The 23,498-nt window shown below is 44.1% G+C and overlaps 2 protein-coding genes across 2 annotated transcripts; one reads left to right on the forward strand and one right to left on the reverse strand.

Moving 5' to 3' along the window:
- Positions 1-569: 569 nt before the first annotated feature.
- Positions 570-12,472, forward strand: LOC106581354 (integral membrane protein 2C). Its single transcript, XM_014163359.2, has 6 exons — positions 570-968; positions 2,854-3,000; positions 3,314-3,502; positions 3,614-3,724; positions 9,345-9,492; positions 11,200-12,472. The coding sequence occupies exons 1-6, from the start codon at positions 873-875 to the stop codon at positions 11,289-11,291; spliced, it is 783 nt and encodes a 260-aa protein (XP_014018834.1). The 5' UTR covers positions 570-872; the 3' UTR covers positions 11,292-12,472.
- Positions 12,473-14,432: 1,960 nt separating this feature from the next.
- On the reverse strand, positions 14,433-15,936 carry LOC106581285 (lysophosphatidic acid receptor 4-like). The gene has a single exon (XM_014163250.2). The coding sequence runs from the start codon at positions 15,584-15,586 to the stop codon at positions 14,681-14,683; it is 906 nt and encodes a 301-aa protein (XP_014018725.2). The 5' UTR covers positions 15,587-15,936; the 3' UTR covers positions 14,433-14,680.
- Between the last annotated feature and the right edge of the window lie 7,562 nt (positions 15,937-23,498).

Genomic DNA, 23,498 nt, shown 5'->3' on the forward strand with positions numbered 1-23,498 from the left:
GCCGTGCGTCCTCCAAGCAGGAATCAGGAGGATAGAATTATGGTCAGATTTGCCAAAAAGGGGTTATTTCTGGGGTGGCGCGAGGAAAAAAGGCAGAGGATATAACTTAAGACATTGATGGAGTGGTTGGTGCACGTCAACATCAACTGACCTGTATGGTGGACGGAGAAAATAAGTTCACTTCATCCATGCTACTGTTCTTTAATGAAGAGTCTCTCCTTTTTGAGCTCCAGAGTGGCACAGCGGTCTAAGGCACTGCATCTTGGTACTAGAGGCATCACTACAGACCATGGTTCGATTCTAGGCTGTATCACAACCTGCCGTGACTGGGAGTCCCATAGGGCAGCAGACAATTGGCCCAGCATCGTTTGGGTTAGCTGTCATTGCAAATTATAATTTGTTCTTAACTGACTTTCCTAGTTAAATGAAGGTTATAAATAAAAATTCTCATAAAGTTAGGATTCGAGAGATACCCTGTAAGAGCTTTTTGGGGTCTTTGTGATTTCACAGCCAAGGCGGTGCAAGAAATCCTGTCGGTGAATGTATCTACAGCACAGGCCCCTGAGTCTGTGTAGGGATGTATTTTGGAGTGGACTGTGATTGAAGAAGTGTGACGTGTTTTATTTTCTATGATTTCGTTTCACCCCTTTCCCGAAATGTAATTTTTTTTGTTTCTTATTCAATAAACCATCCAGCTAGTGGCGGTAATACACATTTAACTCCAACCGCCGTTAAACCCCATCGAAGAAGAACAAGACAACCAGATACATTGTATCAGTAACAACAGTAAAGGCTCACATACGAGTAGGGGATCTAGCTACGGTAGCTAGAAGAAACGAAACCCACCCGATTAGTCTTTCACAGGAACAGCAATGGTCAAGATCACTTTCCTGTCCGTCGCGGGTCAGAAAGTCGAGAAGGAGGAGAATGATGGCGAAAAGACCGAAATTCTCATAACCCATCCGATGGTAAGTTAGTGATGCATTTTCGTTGTGTTTGCAACATCATATCGCTTTGTGTGCATTGCCCTTCGATAAAACAGAGCTAGCTGGCGCTACCTCCAATACTTATTTACTCGTGGGCTGTCAAGCGTTTGCGGGGCATTTAACTTGAAATTTACCGGCACACTGAAGAACGCAGCAGGTGCATTTGAACATTATTTGAGGTCAGAGCAGCCATTGGCAGGAAATAAAACGATGTTGTGCGGCTAACAAGCTATTTGTGGAAATGTCGGCACTTTGCCAAATAGCCGATTGAATGAACAAAGGGGAACTGTTAACATTACTATTGAACATAGTTAAGTGGATGTTCTTAGAGAAATTAGCTTTATCAACATCAATTATTTAGGCCAACGTTAGGCTATGAGAATTGAACTCCAATGTGGTCAACATTGGAGTTAAATTAATAGCTGTAAGAACCTAAACCAAGAAGGATCAAGTTATTACTTTTGCTTTAAGCATAAACCTATAATGTTTGCTGTGGATTATGAAGAACTATCTCTTGGCAAATGTGAATGGATTAGAAGAAAAACATGTTTACAAAACACAGGCAGCAGACAAAATGGCAGATGGAGGTTACTACTGCTTGCTATGCAAGTTCATATTTCATAAGCAGCATCACTGTGCCATCAGTAGGCTACAGTTCTCAACTTGTGATGCAGTGGTTTTAGGAAAGCTTCGCTCCCCAGCATCCTGCAGTTTCGAATTCAATCAAATATGCTTTGCTTTCAGTCAGCCACTTGCAGACAGTAATGAGCTACAACTAAAGCCATAGAGGTGTATTTTATCAAAGGTTAGAAGGATGCATCTAAACCAATTAGGGTGTATGTGTGCCTGTTTTTATCTCAGGGGGAAGTTGGCAGTTGCCTATTGGCCATTATCTTCTATAGCGTTTGTTGGAAATGTAGACAGACCATTGTCATGTTCTCAGTCCATGTAAGGCCCTCCTATCTCAATCAGCAGGGAAGGAGAACACTGGTAGCTATCTGCCTCTGTGGGGAGCACATACATACATACATACATACATACATACATACATACATACATACATACATACCCACACACACACAGACAGCGAAAATGATGTGTAGTCTATCCCTTCGTCCTTGTGCATTTTATCTCCTAGTTTATCTTTCAACACAGGTTGTCATAACACCAAGGTTTTTGGTTTGATAGTCTGTGAGCTGTTTTCATACGCAGGCAATAGCAATGTCAGGAGAATTTCACTCCAAGTACCAGCTAAGAATAACTTTCTTTCTTGTCTCCTACGCACAGAGCTCATCCTTCAGGATAAATGTACCTATCCACCCACATAGTTGCACATGTACGGTAGAAAGGATGGTAGAAAGCCAACCCGTGACACGCTGCCAACACACCGGTTGAGCGTGTGGCAGCGGCAGATGGGGTGAGAGACTGGGGGTGGCATTACTCTCCGTCTTAGAAGTGCCACGTTACTAACCACTCTGTCATCCCTCTCTCTGCCACCCACGTTGCTGTTTCCCTGCTAAAACATGCAGATTTATTCCACATACCGTAACTATAGCTGCAGGTTTCAGGATTCACTTTTGTAGTCATCTTTCTATCTAAGAGCAGAAACATAATACTCCTAACCCAACCTGACTTAGTCTGCCCTGTCTTGATGTGACCATAGAATAGCTGTGAATATCCTTTTTACCTGGAGGGGGGGGGTAGATAATTAAGTAAGTAAGCCTTGGGCAAGGAAGCTTTGTCTGAGTTTGTTCATAGCGTGAGGCAGCTTGATGTAGAAGTACACCCCCTGGACAGGACACTAGCCTGGTGTGACGTGTGTGTGCTCATGTATGTGACCCTGTGTGTCTCCCTGTCACCCTGTCAGGAGGATGACGAGGAGCTGGTTCTGCCTCTGCACTCCCAGAGGTCCCCTCTGAATGGCCTATGTTGCCTGACCTCTGGCCTGGTGGTCTTCATGTCTGGCCTGGTGTTGGCCTCCATCTATGTCTACCGCTACTACTTCATACCCCAGGTACCTAGCATCTATATACAGTGTCTCAGTACTGTGACAGTATGAGACAACACTCTGATGATACCACTTAGGCCTATCCTCTATTGTCCTTTCTTTTGATGTGGGATTTGTAAATGTGCTTCCTGGTGTAACTGTCTCTGATGGTGTTGTTATGATGTACATTGGAGATCAGAGTTTTCCATTTGGTTATCAGCACGTTGGTCCTTCTATCCCAGTCGGGGATCATGAAACATTTAATAATAGTAGCGACTGTGATAATGAAGATGATAGTTAGTGATAGCCTTGCTAATGGTTCCCCTGTGCCTTGACCTAGATCCCAGAGGAGAGTCTGTTCCACTGCAGGGTTCGTTATGAGGACTCTGTGTACGCCCCTCTGAGAGGCAGACAGGAGCTGGAGGAGAACGTGGGCATCTACCTAGAAGACAACTATGAGCAGATCAGCGTGCCTGTGCCCCATTTTGGAGGAAGTGACCCTGCTGACATCATCCATGACTTTCACAGGGTGAGGAGTACCGGGCACATGCACACGCGTACACACACCTCTTGTAGGATGGAGAGTCAATCAGCCAGGTTTTTGACAGTTTTAATTAGTTTTCTCTGTCTATGTCACCAGGGACTGACTGCCTACCATGACATCGCTTTGGACAAATGCTATGTCATCGAGCTCAATACCACCATTGTCATGCCCCCACGGAACCTCTGGGAACTGCTGGTCAATGTTAAGGTAACATAAGTCCTCGCTCTCTCTGTCTCTGTCCCTCTCAATTCAAAGGGCTTTATTGGCATTGGAAACATATGTTCACATTGCCAAAGTAAGTGAAATAGATGATAAACAAGTGAAATAAAAAAGTAACAGTAAGCATTACACTCACAAAACATCCAAAGGAAATGGAGACATTTCAATTGTCATTGTCTATATACAGTGTTGTAATGATGTGCAAATAGTTAAAGTAGAAAAGGGAAAATACATAAATATGGGTTGTATTTATGTTACGAGAATTATGTTCTTAAACTGAACTACAATTAAACTACTCAGTCTGCAACCCAGAGTTTGTAAGATTCTGGTTGAATGAAACAGACAGAGTCCCAGCTTACAATAGTCAAAATGTTTATTCACGAGCGCTCTAAAAATTATACAATGCACATAGCCTTTTATACCTCACACGTTTGGTTATGACATACACTTTATAAATGCCCCTCCTCTCGTCTAACCCTGTCACAATGTTCAGGTTCGATAGTTCCTTCGGTTTAACCTGGTTCCTCCATCTTCATGTCTGCAACTGACAAGTCGAGCTCAACAACAGGTCTGCGGTTTGCCCGGTGTCTGACTTACTTCTCTTCTCTGGACACTGTCTCGTTTATAAGGTCAAATCCTTACAGACATGTTCCATTCTAGAATTTGTTAATATTTCTCTAATCTACTTTGAATACATACACACACACACACACACACACACACGGTAAATGTCCCTTTCTATCATTTGGTGTTTAACTCAATAAACGAATGCTTTTGTACAAGTCTTCTCTAACTGGTCGTTGCTTATCATATTCTTCAACATGTTTCCTAATCTACCACAGGCCTAACGGCGCTTTCCCTTCCTAGGTGAGGAAGCCCCCTTCCTGTTCCCAGTTTCACAAATGTCACAATACATTGAGTGGTTGTTTTAACTTTTATCCCTTAACTTATATAATTTCTATATCAATTTACAATTGTGTTTGTTCTTCGCTGGTTGCGATTTTCTTGTGGCAACAGGTCACACATCTTGCTGTTGTAATGGCACACTGTGGAATCGATCAAAATTGGATTTGTTTTCAAACTCTTTGTGGATCTGTGTAATCTGAGGGAAATGTGTCTCTCTAACATGGTCATACATTTGGCAGGAGGTTAGGAAATGCAACTCAGTTTCCAGCTCATTTATTTTGGCAGTGTGCACATGGCCTGTCTTCTCTTGAGAGCCAGGTCTGCCTACGGTGGCCTCTCTCAATAGCAAGGCTATGCTCACTGAGTCTGTACATAGTCAAAGCTTTCCTTAAGTTGGGGTCAGTCACAGTGGTCAGGTATTCTGCCACTGTGTACTCTCTGTTTAGGGCCAAATAGCATTCTAGTTTGTGCAGTTTTTTTTTGCAAATTCTTTCCAATGTGTCAAGTAATTATCTTTTTGTTTTCTCATCATTTGGTTGGGTCTAATTGTGTTGCTGTCCTGGGTCTGTGGGGTCTGTTTGTGTTTGTGAACAGAACCCCAGGACCACCTTGCTTAGGAGACTCTTCTCCAGGTTAATCTCTCTGTAAGTGATGGTTTTGTTATGGAAGGTTTGGGAATCACTTCCTTTTAGGTGGTTGTAGAATTTAACAGCTCTTTATTGGATTTTGATCATTAGCGGGTATTGGCCTAATTCTGCTCTGCATGCATTATTTGGTGTTTTACGTTGTAAACCGAGGATATCTTTGCAGAATTCTGCATGTGGAGTGTCAATTTGGTGTATGTCTCATTTTGTGAATTCTTGGTTGGTGAGCGGACCCCAGACCTCACAACCATAAAGGGCAATGGGTTTTTTAACTGAATCAAGTATTTTTAGTCAGATCCTACTTGGTATGTCGAATTTTATGCTCCTCTTGATGGCGTAGAAGGCCCTTCTTGCCTTGTCTCAGATTGTTCACAGCTTTGTGGAAGTTACCTGTGGTGAGGTAGGTAGAGGTGTGTGTATAGTTTTGTGTGCTCTATGACAACAGTGTCAAGATGGAGTTTGTATTTGTGGTCCTATGAACTGGACCTTTTTTGGAACACCATTATTATTGTCTTACTGAGATTTACTGTCAGGGCCCAGGTCTGACTGAATCTGTGCAGAAGACCTAGGTGCTGCTGTAGGCCCTTCTGGGTTGGACAGAAGCACCAGATCATCAGCAAACAGCAGACATTTGACTTCAGATTCTAGTAGAGTGAGGCCGGGTGCTGCAGACTGTTCTAGTGGCCTCGCCAATTCGTTGATATACAGTGACTTCGGAAAGTATTCAGACCCCTTGACATTTTCAACATTTTGTTATGTTACAGCCTTATTCTAAAATACCCCATAATGACAATGTGAAAAGTTTATTTCTTTCTTGTAAGGTCCCACAGTTGACAGTGCATGTCAGAGCAAAAACCAAGCCATGAGGTTGAAGGAATTGTCCGTAGTGCTCCGAGACAGGATTGTGTCGAGGCACAGATCTGGGGAAGGGTACCAAAACATTTCTGCAGCATTGAAGGTCTCCCAGAACACAGTGGCCTCCATCGTTCTTAATTAGAAGTTTGGAACCACCAAGACTCTTCCTAGAGCTGGCCGCCCGGCCAAACTGAACAATCCGGGGAGAAGGGCCTTGGTCAGGGAGGTGACCAAGAACCCGATGGTCACTCTGACAGAGCTCTGGAGTTCCTCTGTGGAGATGGGAGAACCTTCCAGAAGGACAACCATCTCTGCAGCACTCCACAAATCAGGCCTTATTGGTAGAGTGGCCAGACGGAAGCCACTCTTCATTAAAAGGCACATGACAACCCGCTTGGAGTTTGCCAAAAGGCACCTAAAGGACTCTCTGACCATGAGAAATAAGATTCTCTGGTCTGATGAAACCAAGATTGAACTGTTTGGCCTGAATGCCGAGCGTCATGTCTAGAGGAAACCTGGCACCATCCCTACGGCATGATGGTGGTAGCAGGTTCACCTTCCAACAGGACAACAACCCTAAGTACACTGCCAAGACAAAGCAGAAGTGGCTTCGGGACAAGTCTCTGAATGTCCTTGAGTGGCCCAGCCAGAGCCCGGACTTGAACCCGTTCGAACATCTCTGGAGAGACCTGAAAATAGCTGTGCAGCGACACTCTATCCAACCTGACAGAGCTTGAGAGGATCTGCAGAGAATGGGAGAAACTCACCAAATACATTTGTGCCAAGCTTGTAGCATCATACCCAAGAAGACTTGATGTTTATGTAGATGTCATATTTCAGTTTTATTTTTTATAAATTAGCAAACCTTTCTAAAAACCTATTTGTTTTGTCATTATGGTGTATAGTGTGTAGAATGATGGCACTTTTTTTAAAGCAACTTTTGAATAATGCTGTAACAAAATGGGGGGAAAAGTCAAGGGTTCTGAATACTTTCCGAAGGTACTGTATATATGTGACTCACCACCTGGATTCGGTCTTATGTAGCAAAATGTGAAATGGTGTTTCCTACATTGGATAAAAGTAGAGACTCAGATCTACAAAATGGTATATCATAGACTGCATTTGAGGAACAATGGGAAAGTAATGAATGTTTTGAATGTTTTGGTATCTAGTGAAGAGCTCTTCTTTGTCTAAACCCAGTCAGCATCGTTCACACCCTCTTAAGCTTTAGCCCCACCCATCTAGGAGCGCTTACGTGACGCTCTGGCTGATGATTTGTTTACCTCTGGATAACATGAAAACAGCCTAACCAGCTCTGCTGGCAACAATTTTTAATTATGCTTTTTTGCAGACGTTTACTGACACCGGCCATATTCAACGGGTGTTGTACACGCGTCACGTAACGTTAGCTAACGAGCCAGCCAGCTAACTAATGATAGCTAGTTAAACGACAATGAACATATTGATGGGAGCTAACCAACCAGGTGCAATGTTGGCTAACATTAGGCTCTAACTTGGAAAGCAAACCGCTCTGGGAAACGAATAATAATGTCTGCTAGTTAGCCAGCCAGCTAACATTAGCTTAAGACATATAGCTAGCTAGGTAAACAATGAACCTAGCTAGGTAAACAATGTTTAAGATCACACACATAACGTTAGCTAACGACCCAGACAGCTAACGTTAGCTAGTTAAACAACAATGAACAAAGTGCCAACAATGCCACAGTGCAGGGAGCTAACCAACCAGGTACAATATTAGCTAGCTAACATTAGGCTCTAACTAGAAAAGCAAACGGCTCTGGGAAGGTCTACACCTTTTGTATTCAGCGCATGTGACATAAAATTTGATTTGAAAAAGATTGGAGTAGTGGTTTATCCACACATCTCCGTTTTTGGATAACTTTTCATGTTTAAGTGTAACCACTTCTGGGGAAATTGGAACATTTTATAGATTCTTCAGTTACATTGAGCTGAATTCTGATGTGCTGTTCCTTCTTTTTCCGTTGTGTATTTCTATATTGTTTTAGTGATTCACCATAGGTGTAGGCTCAGGTTTTCTGTGCCTCTGTTTTTGGTTGGATAAGTTTCTGAATTTCATTCTTAGGTTTTTACATTGTTCATCATTCATCAACATTCATCAACGTTCATCAACATTTGTCATTGTTGTTAATGTTCTTAGGTTGTCCGCTTGAAATTGTTAGATTTGATAGGAAAGCTGAGAGGTCAAATATACTGTTTAGGTTTTCTACTGGCAAGTTTACACCTTCACTATTACAGTGAAATGTTTTGTCCAGGAAGTTGTCTGAAAGGGATTGAATTAGTTGTTTTTTGGTAGGTTTCTATACTACTTTCCTTCCATCTATAGCATTTCTTAATATTGTGCAGTTCCTTTGGCTTTGATGCCTCATGATTGAGTATTGCTCTGTTCAGTAGACTGTGATTTTTGCTGTGATCTGGTAGAGGTGTCAGTGTGCTGACTGTGAATGCTCTGAGAGATTGGGTTGAGGTCAGTGATAAAGTAATCTACAGCACTACTGTCAAGGGATGAGCTATCGGTGTACCTACCATAGGAATCTCCTTGAAGCCTACCATTGACTATGTACAGACCCAGCGTGTGACAGAGCTGACAGGAGTTGTGACCCGTTTTTGTTGGTTGTTTTGTCATAGTTGTGTGTAGGGGGGCATATTTGGGAGGGAATGCTGTCACCTCCAGGTAGGTGTTTGTCCCCCTGTGTGCTGAGGGTGTCAGGTTCTTGTCCAGTTCTGTCATTTAGGTTACCACAGACTAGTACATTTCCCTGGGCCTGGAAATGGTTTATCTCCCCCTCTAGGATGGGTGAACCTGTCTTCATTAAAGTATGGGGTTTCTATTGGGGGGATATAGGTAGCACACACAAGGAAATGTTTCTCTGTTGAGATTAATTTCTAGCCAGATGTAAAATGTTCCTGTTTTTACTAATTTTACTGAGTCTCTTCCCTGTTTCACACCTGGTAGTTTGGTGGATGTGACTACCAACTCTCTGTAACCTAGGGGGCAACCAGTGGGTCCATTTCCTCTATACCATGTTTGTTGTAGGATGACGATGTCTGTATTTACAATTTCTTTGATGAAGTCTGGGTTCTTCCTCTCTCCTGTCCCTTCTCTCTCTTTTTCTCTTTCTGAACTCTAACCCTGTCTACCTCCCCCCCTCTCTGTCTTTTAGAAGGGGACGTACCTTCCCCAGACCTACATTATCCAGGAGGAGATGGTTGTGACTGGGAAGGTTCATAACATGCGCCAGCTGGGGCCCTTCATCTACCGCCTGTGTAACGGCAAGGACACATACCGCCTGAAGCGCCACGCCCGCAGACGTAAGTTGGGGAGAGGTGAGGGGGAGGTTCAGAGCTTTGTATAGGGTTGTGCGAGTCACTCAGGGTCTGAATGGTCCACCTACAGTGCCTTGCAAAAGTATTCATCCCCCTTGGCATTTTTCCTATTTTGTTGCATTACAAACTGTAATTTAAATGGATTTTTATTTGGATTTCATGTAATGGACTTACACAAAATAGTCCAAATTGGTGAAGTGAAATAAAAAAAAACAGAAAAGTGGTGCGTACATATGTGTTCACCCTCTTTGCTATGAAGCCCCTAAATAAGATCTGGTGCAACCAATTACCTTCAGAAGTCACATAATTAGATTGCACACAGGTGGACTTTATTTAAGTGTCACATGATCTCAGTATATATACACCTGTTCCAAACGGCCCCAGAGTCTGCAACACCGCTAAGCAAGGGGCACCACCAAGCAAGCGGCACCATGAAGACCAAGGAGCTCTCCAAACAGGTCAGGGACGAAGTTGTGGAGAAGTACAGATCAGGGTTGAGTTATAAAAAAATATCAGAAACTTTGAACATCCCACATAGCACCTTTTAAATCCATTAAACATTTTAAAGAATATGGCGACACAACAAAGCTGCCAAGACGGCCGCCCACCAAATCTCACAGACCAGGCAAGGAGGGAATTAATCAGAGAGGCAACAAAGAGACCAAAGATAACCCTGAAGGAGCTGCAAAGCTCCACAGCGGAGATTGGAGTATCTGTCCATAGGACCACTTTAAGCCATACACTCCAGAGTTTGGCTTTAAGGAATAGTTGCCATAAAAAAAGTAATTGCTTAAAGAAAAAAAATAAGCAAACACGTTTGGTGTTCGCCAAAAGGCATGTGGGAGACTCCCCAAACATATGGAAGAAGGTACTCTGGTCAGATGAGACTGAAATTGAGCTTTTTGACCATCAAGGAAAACGCTATGTCTGGTGCAAATCCAACACCTCTCATCACCCTGAGAACATCATCCCCACAGTGAAGCATAGTGGTGGCAGCATCATGCTGTGGGGATGTTTTTCATCGGCAGGGACTGGGAAACTGGTCAGAATTGAAGGAATGATGGATGATGCTAAATACAGGGCAATTCTTGAGAAACCTGTTTCACTCTTCCAGAGATTTGAGACTGGTTTGGAGGTTCACCTTCCTGCTGGACAATGACCCGAAACATACTGCTAAAGCAACACTCGAGTGGTTTAAGGGGACACATTTAAATGTCTTGGAATGGTCTAGTCAAAGCCCAGACTTCAATCCAATTGAGAATCTGTGGTATGACTTAGATTGCTGTACACCAGCGGAACCCATCCAACTTGAAGGAGCTGTAGCAGTTTTGCCTTGAAGAATGGGCAAAAATCCCAGTGGCTAGATGTGCCAAGCTTATAGAGACATACCCCAAGAGACTTGCAGCTGTAATTGCTGCAAAAGGTGGCTCTACAAAGTATTGACTGGGGTGGTGAATAGTTATGCACGCTCATGTTTAAAAAAAAATTTGGTGTTATTTCTTGTTTGTTTCACAATAAAAAAAAATGTTGCGTCTTCAAAGTGGTAGGCATGTTGTGTAAATCAAATGATACAAACCCCCCAAAAATAAATGTTAAGTCAACAAAATAGGAAAAATGCCAAGGGGAGTGAATACTTTCGCAAGCCACTGTATTCTCTTGTCTAATAAAAGTATTTCACTGTCTGACTTGTAGGCATCAACAAACGGGAAGCGGCGAACTGCCATCGCATCCGCCACTTTGAGAACACGTTTGTGGTTGAGACGGTCATCTGTGATGGAGCGTAAACTGTCATGAACGTCGGGCACGACACCCTAAGGCACAGCCACCTCTCGAGCCACTGTAGCGCATCCCTGTGTAGATACTTTGAATTGTGTTTCAGCTGCACTTTAACTATGGTTTTGTTCCTTTTTTGATACGTTTTACTGTCTCTTAAAAAAAAAAAAAACTTTTTGTAATTGTCAGTAGTGATGTTTTCCTTGTGTTTCCTGGCTGCAATAATACATGTTTTTCTCTGTGATTTACCTTGGATTAAATAGTTTCATGTAGCAGAACCCCTAAACCAATTATGATGGGGGGGTCGACTTAAGAGAACTGTGTGACAGCCTCGGTTGTCAGGGGAGACAACCATTTCCATGTGTTGTCAATGTGAGTTTAATTGATTTCCCTGCTCTTGAAATTACTGCTCGTCCCTGTTAGTTTTGTAATAGGACCCTGTGCTAAGGCAAGAAATCCTGTTCCTCAGCAAACACTCGACCTAATGTTGTGTAGCATCGCTTTCTCTTGCTCTTTGTCTCAGTGTTTCTCTGTCACTGCACCCCTCCTCTTGCTTCTCTCTTTCACCTGGTCTGTCTTCTTCTTTAGCTCAGTCACCCTATCAGACTAAAGTAAAAGAAATGTGAATGTCAGTTTAAGAACGTGTCCCTACAAAGTGAGGTAGACAAATTAGCCATTATTAGTCTTTGCATGTTTGCACCTTTTATTGTAAGTAGACTCTAGAATCATGTACATGACATGAAATACTTGCTCTTCACTTACTGTGTGCAGTTATATGTAATATTATACCAGATTATTTCCAGCCAAGCTGCCATTCCCCCTGTGAAAGCATCAAAGAAAGTTGCTTCCTCCATTTTTAATGCCCCTCTTATCACCTCTTCATTATTTGTTCTTTCTTTCTGGGGAGGTTGAGCCACTCCCCCTTCATTTGCACTTTTTATCAATGCTTCTGTGAGTCGTTCTAGTATTCTGTCTTGATTTCCCCCCTGCATGTGTGTTTCTCTGTAAGGAAAAACTGCACTGTTAGAATCTTTTATAAGAGCATGTTTAAAGCCTTGGTCCAGAGTCAGAGACTGGACTAAAGTATTGACTGCTGTAAGGGAGCTTATAATCTGTTAATCTATACCTTAGACTGGTCTGTATATTTTGTCTGCTGGTGAAGTCTTATCTGTGAATAAAGTAGTTAAACACCCGGGGGCTTCTGTCCTTTTCTTTCTAAATAAATGATAGTTGTTATGTATTGTTGGCATCATTGGAACATTTCACTGTCCCGGTTCTCTTTTGGCTCTGTGTATGTGCCACCAGCCTTGTTTCATTGTCTGGAGGTAACGGATCATATCCTTAAGTGTCAGTGGGTGAAAGTGTGAAACCAGACTGTCCTACAGTATGTAGGTTTAAGTGGACAGCTGTGGTATGATATGAGGTAAGGTAAAGTGTAAACAAATCTCATGCACTAACCTGTTTTGGCATAGTGGAAAAGTATGTTATTTTCAGACTTAATTGAGCTGTGTGACCTAGTTTTTATACATGAAAAAGAGGACATGAGAAAAAGGAGATCCTAGTAGGTCCCAGCTAACTTCTACATAGTACTCCCCTTAGGGCAGCACAAGATGTAGAGCCTTTTAGACCATACATATTTCACATTTACATTTACGTCATTTAGCAGATGCTCTTATCCAGAGCGACTTACAGATTGGTGCATTCACTTTATGATATCCAGTGGAACAACCACTTTACAATAATACATCTATATATTTTTATTTTGGGGGGGTGGGTGGGGGGGTTAGAAGGATTACTTTATCCTATCCTAGGTATTCCTTAAAGAGGTGGGGTTTCAGGTGTCTCCGGAAGGTGGTGATTGACTCCGCTGTCCTGGCGTCGTGAGGGAGCTTCTTCCACCATTGGGGTGCCAGAGCAGCGAACAGTTTTGACTGGGCTGAGCGGGAACTGTGCTTCCTCAGAGGTAGGGGGGCCAGCAGGCCAGAGGTGGATGAATGCAGTGCCCTTGTTTGGGTGTAGGGCCTGATCAGAGCCTGAAGGTATGGAGGTGCCGTTCCCCTCACGGCTCCGTAGGCAAGCACCATGGTCTTGTAGCAGATGCGAGCTTCAACTGGAAGCCAGTGGAGTGTGCGGAGGAGCGGGGTGACGTGAGAGAACTTGGGAAGGTTGAACACCAGACGGGCTGCGGCGTTCTGGATGAGTTGTAAGGGTTTGATGGCACAGGCACGGAGCCCCGCCAACAGCGAGTTGCAGTAATCCAGACGGGAGATGACAAGTGTCTGGATTAGGACCTGCGCCGCTTCCTGTGTAAGGCAGGGTCGTACTCTGCGAATGTTGTAGAGCATGATTGGGTCACCGCCTTGATGTTAGCGGAGAATGACAGGGTGTTGTCCAGGGTCACGCCAAGGCTCTTAGCACTCTGGGAGGAGGACACAATGGAGTTGTCAACTGTGATGGCGAGATCATGGAACGGGCAGTCCTTTCCCGGGAGGAAGAGCAGCTCCGTCTTGCCGAGGTTCAGCTTGAGGTGGTGATCCGTCATCCACACTGATATGTCTGCCAGACATGCAGAGATGCGATTCGCCACCTGGTTATCACATAGCCTATATCCAGTCAACATACATTGCTTGATTAGTTTTCTTATGCCCAAAGGCATTGTCTTTTGTAAGATAGCGGCTTTTCGCAGATACTGCGTCAATTCCCCTTTTCTGATGGTTGAGGGATAAGCGTTGCAAAGGAGTGACCCCACCTGTTGGAAGACAATGGCCCAAAGGATGAATTTATTTGCATGCCACCTTTACACTGGCTTTCCTGTACTAGACTCCATAGTGACTCCTTATTTACAGTCTGTCTGCCATATAGCATGGACACAGATGCCCCTCCATGTGGCAGGGCTCTGAGCTATTGGATGGTTGCTGCTGCCTGCCTGGCTCCTCATCCAGGATCCTCATGAATTATCAACAAATTCACATGACTGTCTGATGTTTGAACCACTCAACAGTGGGAAATGTTGGGCACCCGGCCCTCCATGTGGATGAAAGCCTTAGTTATTGTCAGTACTTTTGGAAAAGGGACTGTGGTTGATGTGCAAAACCTACATTCAGTAAATGTCAATGACTTCAGTCTTATTAACCATCAAAATCACATGAAGATACCGTTGGAAAGTGTTTATTAAATAAAACCTATTATATGAGCACATCTTAAAAGTACAGATGAGTGCAATTCAATTTACAGAAGAAGAGATGAACTGTTACAAAAAAAGAAAACTAATGCCATTTGGCAAAAATAGAATTGAACATTTAACTATAAATTGTGTAATATTTAGGAACACATGTTGACGCAGTTACCTCAAACTATCTCCACTGGCAGTCGTTTCTCACTGTGTCCTCCCTAATCTACTTTAATCTGATCTGGCCAGAGAAACCTCTACGTCACAACGCTCTTTCTTCTTCCAGAAAGCATCTAAAGAGAAGTAGTACAACAGTGGATCTAGACAACAGTTGATGCTGGCCAGACAGAACATGGGCATGATAGCCTTCCTGATACTGAGCGTCACCACGATGGAGGAGGGCAGGAAGAAGACAATAAACATCAGAAGGTTGATGGTGAAGATCAGCATGACGTTCATCTTATTGTTGACCCTGGCGGCATCGCTGAGGTGCCTGTGTAGCGTCCAGGACACCATGGCGGTGGAGACCACGTTGACCCCCAGCATGGCAAACACCAGCCCGTACTGCACGTAACCAGCTATCTGCACATTCAATGCACATTCTTGAGTAAATTCAAAGCATTTGTCAGTGGCGTTACAGCTCTTCATCTGACTAATGAAGTAGAGGGCCTCTGGGATGTTGACCACCACGATCAGGACCCAGATGAAGACACAGGCCTTCCAGGCATTGGTGGTGGTGCGGATGTGGCGGGTTCTTAGAGGGTAGACCACAGCCAGCAGCCTGTCCAGGCCAATGAATGTAATGAAGACGGCGCTGGAGCGGATGTTGTTGCGGAACAGCATGGTGGTGGCCGTGCAGGCCTGGATGCCCAGGGGCCAGGTGCCTGTGGTGTAGAAGTAGACTCGGGTGGGCAGGGAGAGCACCAGCAGCAGGTCAGACAGAGCCAGGTGGCTCATGAAGACAGCGCTGGAGGATTTGAGGCCGTGGCGGCGGAGCAGAACCCACAGTGACACGGCGTTGAGCGGCAGGCCCAGCACCATCACACAGCCGTACACCGCGGCAGAGGCGGTATACACTGCATTCACACAACTCAGCTCCGGAGCACTGTCCTCTAAGGTATCGTTGGTGTTGTTCATGGTGCTGTACTGTATCTCTGCTCCTTTAAGACAGACACAGCTGTGTGTGTCTGTGCGTGTGAACTGAAAAGAGACAGAAACCACAACAAACCTGCAACTCAGTGCTCTGGTTTCCACTTCCTAGCAGAGACTCTGTTTTTGAAATAGTGTTGAAATAGGTGTTGAAACAGGAAGTGAGCGTACTTTTTTTCTTCTCAGCAAGGGCCTCCCATTCTATCTGCTAATCTGTTTGAAGACTCTTGATAACGTGAATCCTTTTTGCGTAACAAGTTTAAATGAGTCACCCAGTAAAATACTACTTGAGTAAAAGTCTAAAAGTATTTGGTTTTAAATATACTTAAGTATCAAAAGTACATGTAATTGCTCAAATATACTTCAGTATCAAAAGTACAAGTAAAAGTGTAAATCATTTAAAAATCCCTTATATTAAGCAAACCAGACGGCAGTATTTTCTTGTGTTTTCAATTTACGGATCACCAGAGGCACACAACACTCAGACATAACTTACAAACAAAACATTTGTGTTTGTGAGTCCGCCAGATCATAGGCAGTAGGGCTGACCAAGGATGTTCTCTTGATAAGTGAGTGAATTGGACCATTTTCCTGTCCTGCTAAGCATTGACGAGTACTTTTGGGTGTCAGGGAAAATGTATAGAGTAAGAAGTACATTATTTTCTTTAGGAATGTAGTGAAGTAAAAGTAGTCAAAAATATAAATAGTATAGTAAAGTACAGATACCCCAAAAACTACTTAAGTAGTACTTTACACCACCGAGAGAGGGTGGATTACATCTGAGCGGTCCATATCTGAACAATGTATAATTATGTATATGCTTCAATTGCCCTGGTCCAAGATGGCTTAGCAGTCATACGTCCTTTGTCCTCATATATATATATATATATATATATATATTCTTTTTTTCTTCCCATATCTTTATATTACATTTTTTTCTTCTAAAAATTCAACTTCAAAACACTCTCCTGCAACCCGCCTCACCAAATGTGGTGTGAATCTGTTTGTTTCTTTTAAAAGTATTATTCACCTCAAATCTGAAATCCACAACAGAAGCTAGCCAGAAGTTAGCAGTTCACTAGCTAACGTTAGTATTCTGCTAACCGCGGCTAGCGGTCATCAGCTATCCTTTAGCTCGGAAAGCTATCGCCAGTTTTGTACAACGCGACTCAGACCAGAGCATACCGGACCTATTTTCTCTCCATATCCCCTGATTCCTACGCAAGCTCTGGACATTTACACCTGGATCTTGCAGCTAACAAGTTGCTATCCGAGTGACTATTGGCTAACGTCGGTCCCGGAGCAAACGCCAATTATCCCGGAGCTAGCCAGCTGAAGAGTTCCATCAGCCACTCCTGGGCTACAATCACCTATCCGGACCCGTTTTACTGCCGATGCAGAGCCCCACCAGGCCTTCACGACTGGACTACTAACGTTATCTGCCCGAGGGAGTTATTCAACTGGCCCCTCCGTCGCGACGTAACCTGAACGCCCATATGCTAACTGCGGCCCATTATTCGTTAGCTGTCTTGAGCATATCGGCTGCTAGCTGAATTGGTCTATCGAACAATTTTCCTGGGCCACTATAACTATAACTATTTTGCCAATTGGATTGGTCCCCTCTACCAGACGGAACCCCACTAATCTACCGACGGAAACGCACGAGGTGGCTAAAAACAGACCTCCGTCTTCTGCTAGCTTGCCCGGCTAGCTGTCTGAATCGCCGTGACCCCAACCAACCTCACTACTCACTGGACCCTTATGATCACTCGGCTAAGCATGCGTCTCCTTAATGTCAATATGCCTTGTCCATTGCTGTTCTGGTTAGTGTTTATTGGCTTAGTTCACTGTAGAGCCTCTAGCCCTGCTCAATATACCTTATCCAACCCTTCAGTTCCACCACCCACACATGCGATGACATTACCTGGTTTCAATGATGTTTCTAGAGACAATATCTCTCTCATCATTACTCAATGCCTAGGTTTACCTCCACTGTATTCACATGCTACCATACCTCTGTCTGTACATTATACCTTGAATCTATTTTATCGCCCCCAGAAACCTGCTCCTTTTACTGTCTGTTCCGGTCATCCTAGACGACCAATTCTCATAGCTTTTAGCCGTACCCTTATCCTACTCCGCCTCTGTTCCTCTGGCGATGTAGAGGTTAATCCAGGCCCTGCAGTGCCTAGCTCCACTCCTATTTCCCAGACGCTCTCTTTTGTTGACTTCTGTAACCGTAAAAGCCTTGGTTTCATGCATGTTAACATTAGAAGCCTCCTCCCTAAGTTTGTTTTATTGACTGCTTTAGCACACTCTGCCAACCTGGATGTCCTAGCCATGTCTGAATCCTAGCTTAGGAAGACCACCAAAAACTCTGAAATCTCCATCCCTAAATAGAATGGCCAAAGGGGGCGGTGTTGCAATCTACTGCAGAGATAACCTGCAGAGTTCTGTCCTACTGTCCAGGTCTGTACCCAAACAATTTGAACTTCTACTTTTAAAAATCCACCTCTCTAAAAAGAAGTCTCTCACCGTTGCCGCTTACTATAGACCCCCCTCTGCCCCCAGCTGTGCTCTGGACACCATATGTGAACTGATTGCCCCCCATCTATCTTCAGAGATCGTGCTGCTAGGTGACCTAAACTGGGACATGCTTAACACCACGGCCATCCTACGATCTAAGTTTGTTGCCCTCAATCTCACACAAATTATCAATGAACCTACCAGGTACAACCCCAAACCCGTAAACACGGCACCCTCATAGATATCATCCTAACCAACCTGCCCTCTAAATACACCTCTGCTGTTTTCAACCAAGATCTCAGCGATCACTACTTCATTGCCTGTATCCATAATGGGTCCGCGGTCAAACGACCTCCACTCATCACTGTCAAACGCTCCCTGAAACACTTCAGCGGGCAGGCCTTTCTAATTGACCTGGCCCGGGTATCCTGGAAGGATATTGACCTCATCCCGTCAGTAGAGGATGCCTGGTTATTCTTTAAAAATGCCTTCCTCACCATCTTAAATAAGCATGCCCCATTCAAGAAATTTAGAACCAGGAACAGATATAGCCCTTGGTTCTCTCCAGACCTGACTGCCCTTAACCAGCACAAAAACATCCTGTGGCGTTCTGCATTAGCATCAAACAGCCCCCGTGATATGCAACTTTTCAGGGAAGTTAGAAACCAATATACACAGGCAGTTAGAAAAGCCAAGGCTAGCTTTTTCAAGCAGAAATTTGCTTCCTGTAACACAAACTCAAAAAAGTTCTGGGACACTGTAAAGTCCATGGAGAATAAGAGCACCTCCTCCCAGCTGCCCACTGCACTGACGATAGGAAACTCTGTCACCACTGATAAATCTACTATAATTGAGAATTTCAATAAGCATTTTTCTACGGCTGGCCACGCTTTCCACCTGGCTACCCCTACCCCGATCAAAAGCACTGCACCCCCCCACAGCAACTCGCCCAAGCCTTCCCCATTTCTCCTTCTCCCAAATCCAGTCAGCTGATGTTCTGAAAGAGCTGCAAAATCTGGACCCCTACAAATCAGCTGGGCTAGACAATCTGGACCCTTTCTTTCTAAAATTCTCTGCCGAAATTGTTGCAACCCCTATTACTAGCCTGTTCAACCTCTCTTTCGTGTTGTCTGAGATTCCCAAAGATTGGAAAGCAGCTGTGGTCATCCCCCTCTTCAAAGGGGGGACACACTCTTGACCCAAACTGCTACCGACCTATATCTATCCTACCTTGCCTTTCTAATGTCTTCGAAAGCCAAGTCAACAAACAGATTACCGACCATTTCGAATCCCACCGTACCTTCTCCACTATGCAATCTGGTTTCAGAGCTGGTCATGGGTGCACCTCAGCCACGCTCAAGGTCCTAAACGATATCTTAACCGCCATCAATAAGAAACAATACTGTGCAGCCGTATTCATTGACCTGGTCAAGGCTTTCGACTCTGTCAATCCCCACATCCTCATCAGCAGACTCAACAGCCTCGGTTTCTCAAATGATTGCCTCGCCTGGTTCACCAACTACTTTTCCGATAGAGTTCAGTGTGTCAAATCGGAGGACCTGTTGTCCGGGCCTCTGGCAGTCTCTATGGGAGTGCCACAGGGTTCAATTCTTGGGCCAACTCTTTTCTCTGTATACATCAATGATGTCGCTCTTGCTGCTGGTGAGTCTCTGATCCACCTCTACGCAGACGACACCATTCTGTATACTACTGGCCCTTCTTTGGGCACTGTGTTAATAACCCTCCAGACGAGCTTCAATGCCATACAACTCTCCTTCCGTAGCCTCCAACTGCTCTTAAATACAAGTAAAACTAAATGCATGCTCTTCAACCGATCGCTGCCTACACCTGCTCGCCCGCCCAGCATCACTACTCTGGACGGTTCTGACTTAGAATATGTGGACAACTACAAATACCTAGGTGTCTGGTTAGACTGTAAACTCTCCTTCCAGAGCCACATCAAACATCACCAATCCAAAGTTAAATCTAGAATTGGCAACAAAGCATCCTTCACTCATGCTGCCAAACATACCCTTGTAAAACTGACCATCCTACCGATCCTCGACTTCGGCGATGTCATTTACAAAATAGCCTCCAACACCCTACTCAACAAATTGGATGCAGTCTATCACAGTGCCATCCGTTTTGTCACCAAAGCCCCATATACTACCCACCACTGCGACCTGTACGCTCTCATTGGCTGGCTCTCGCTTCATACTCGTCGCCAAACCCACTGGTTCCAGGTCATCTACAAGACCCTGCTAGGTAAAGTCCCGCCTTATCTCAGCTCGCTGGTCACCATAGCAGCACCCACCCGTAGCACGCGCTCCAGCAGGTATATTTCACTGGTCACCCCCAGGGCCAATTCCTCCTTTGGCCGCCTCTCCTTCCAGTTCTCTGCTGCCAATGACTGGAACGAACTACAAAAATCTCTGAAACTGAAAACACTTATCTCCCTCACCAGCTTTAAGCACCAGCTGTCAGAGCAGCTCACAGATCACTGCACATGTACATAGCCCATCTATAAATAGCCCAAACAATTACCTCTTCCCCTACTGTATTTATTTATTTATTTTGCTCCCTTGCACCCCAGTACTTCTACTTTGCACATTCACCTACCGTAAATTTACAATTCCAGTGTTTTTAATCGGCTATATTGTATTTACTTCGCCACCGTGGCCTTTTTATTGCCTTTACCTCCCTTATCTCACCTCATTTGCTCACATTGTATATAGACTTGTTTTTGTACTGTATTATTGACTGTATGTTTGTTTTACTCCATGTGTAACTCTGTTGTTGTATGTGTCGAACTGCTTTGCTTTATCTTGGCCAGGTCGCAATTGTAAATGAGAACTTCTTCTCAACTTGCCTACCTGGTTAAACAAAGGTAAAATTAAAAAATTACAAAAAAATGTTTTTAAATTATGTATGAATAAATTACAAGACTCAGGGTTGTAAATCCCATGCCTTTTGTTGATCAGATTAGCTAAGCGTTAGATATGCCTCTATGGATCTCAGCCTCCCAAAGGGCAATACTTGAATGAGGTCACAGGTGTGATGAGCGAGAATACAATGGAACATAAACTTGAAGGTTGGATGATTGATTTGAAAACGTGTTGACCAGTGTTGGGTTCTGAGAATATGAAATATAGTTATTCATGTCACTGATGGAGTGCTGAGGTTTAGAGGGTCTACACCAGAAGTTAATGGTTTTAGGAGAAAGGTATATACAGTCGTGGCCAAAAGTTTTGAGAATGACACAAATATTAATTTCCACAAAGTTTGCTGCTTCAGTGTCTTTAGATATTTTTGTCAGATGTTACTATTTCATACTGAAGTATAATTACAAGCATTTCATAAGTGTCAAAGGATTTTATTGACAATTACATTAAGTTAATAAAAAGAGTCAATATTTGCAGTGTTGACCCTTCTTTTTCAAGACCTCTGCAATCCGCCCTGGCATGCTGTCAATTAACTTCTGGGCCTCATCCTGACTGATGGCAGCTCATTCTTGCATAATAAATGCTTGGAGTTTGTCAGAATTTGTGGGTTTTTGTTTGTTCACCCGCCTCTTGAGGATTGACCACAAGTTCTCAATGGGATTAAGGTCTGGGGAGTTTCCTGGCCATGGACCCAAAATATCGATGTTTTGTTCCACGAGCCACTTAGTTATAACTTTTGACTTATGGCAAGGTGCTCCATCATGCTGGAAAAGGCATTGTTCGTCACCAAACTGTTCCTGGATGGTTGGGAGAAGTTCCTCTCGGAGGATGTGTTGGTACCATTCTTTATTCATGGCTGTGTTCTTAGGCAAAATTGTTAGTGAGCCCACTCCCTTGGCTGAGAAGCAACCCCACACATGAATGGTCTCAGGATGCTTTACTGTTGGCATGACACAGGACTGATGATAGCGCTCAACCTATCCCTCAACATAACCAAGACTAAGGAGATGATTGTGGACTACAGGAAAAGGAGCACCGAGCACGTCCCCATTCTCATCGACGGGGCTGTAGTGGAGCAGGTTGAGATCTTCAAATTCCTTTGTGTCCACATCAACAACAAATTATAATGGTCCAAACACACCAAGACAGTCGTGAAGAGGGCACGACAAAGCCTATTCCCCCTCAGGAAACTAAAAAGATTTGGCATGGGTCCTGAGATCCTCAAAAGGTTCTACAGCTGCAACATCGAGAGCATCCTGACCGGTTGCATCACTGCCTGGTACGGCAATTGCTCGGCGTCCGACCACAAGGCACTTCAGAGGGTAGTGCGTACGGCCCAGTACATCACTGGGGCAAAGCTGCCTGCCATCCAGGACCTCTATACCAGGCGGTGTCAGAGGAAGGCCCTGAAAATTGTCAAAGACCCCAGCCTCCCCAGTCATAGACTGCTCTCTCTACTGCCGCATGGCAAGCGGTACCGGTGTGCCAAGTCTAGGACAAAAAGGCTTCTCAACAGTTTTTACCCCCAAGCCATAAGACTCCTGAACAGGTAACCAAATGGTTACCCAGACTATTTGCATTGTGTGCCCTCCCTCTGCCCCCCTGCTACTCTCTGTTTATCTTATATGCATAGTCACTTTAACTATACATTCATGTACATACTACCTCAATCTTACTGCCAGCAATATCCTTGCCTGTGAAGCCCTTTGAGTACAAAGCAATGATGACGGCACGTGCTTCCTTGCAGGTAACCATTGTTGACAGAGGAAGAACAATGATTCCAAGCACCACCCTCCTTTTGAAGCTTCCAGTCTGTTATTCGAACTCAATCAGCATGACAGAGTGATCTCCAGCCTTGTCCTCGTCAACACTCACACCTGTGTTAACGAGAGAATCACTGGCATGATGTCAGCTGGTCCTTTTGTGGCAGGGCTGAAATGCAGTGGAAATGTTTTTAGGGGATTCAGTTCATTTGCATGGCAAAGAGGGACTATGCAATTAATTGCAATTCATCTGATCACTCTTCATAACATTCTGGAGTATATGCAAATTGCCATCATACAAACTGAGGCAACAGACTTTGTGAAAATTAATATTTGTGTCATTCTCAAAACTTTTGGCCATGACTGTAGTGTGTGGAACTAAGCTTGGAATGTGTTGAGTGCCAGGAAGCGATTACATGTGGCAGGCATTGATAAGGGGAGAGAGCCATGGATTAGTGATGGAGGGGGGTTGAGGTCAGGTCACCTTAAAGGAGAACTAAAAGTTTATTGCCCGTATCACTAGTGTCCTGCCTAGCAGTAAAGAACGATGTTTGTACAGATGGGTAGGAGGAGACTCAGTCTATGAGGAACAGTTAAATTTCAGTGCTTGTGTGAAAATGTTTTTGTCTGAATGCAGCTGTATTGACCCTCTGTGCAGAATTAACTTGG

Source organism: Salmo salar, chromosome ssa20 (assembly GCF_905237065.1).
Source record: "Salmo salar chromosome ssa20, Ssal_v3.1, whole genome shotgun sequence".
Lineage (NCBI taxonomy): Eukaryota > Metazoa > Chordata > Actinopteri > Salmoniformes > Salmonidae > Salmo > Salmo salar.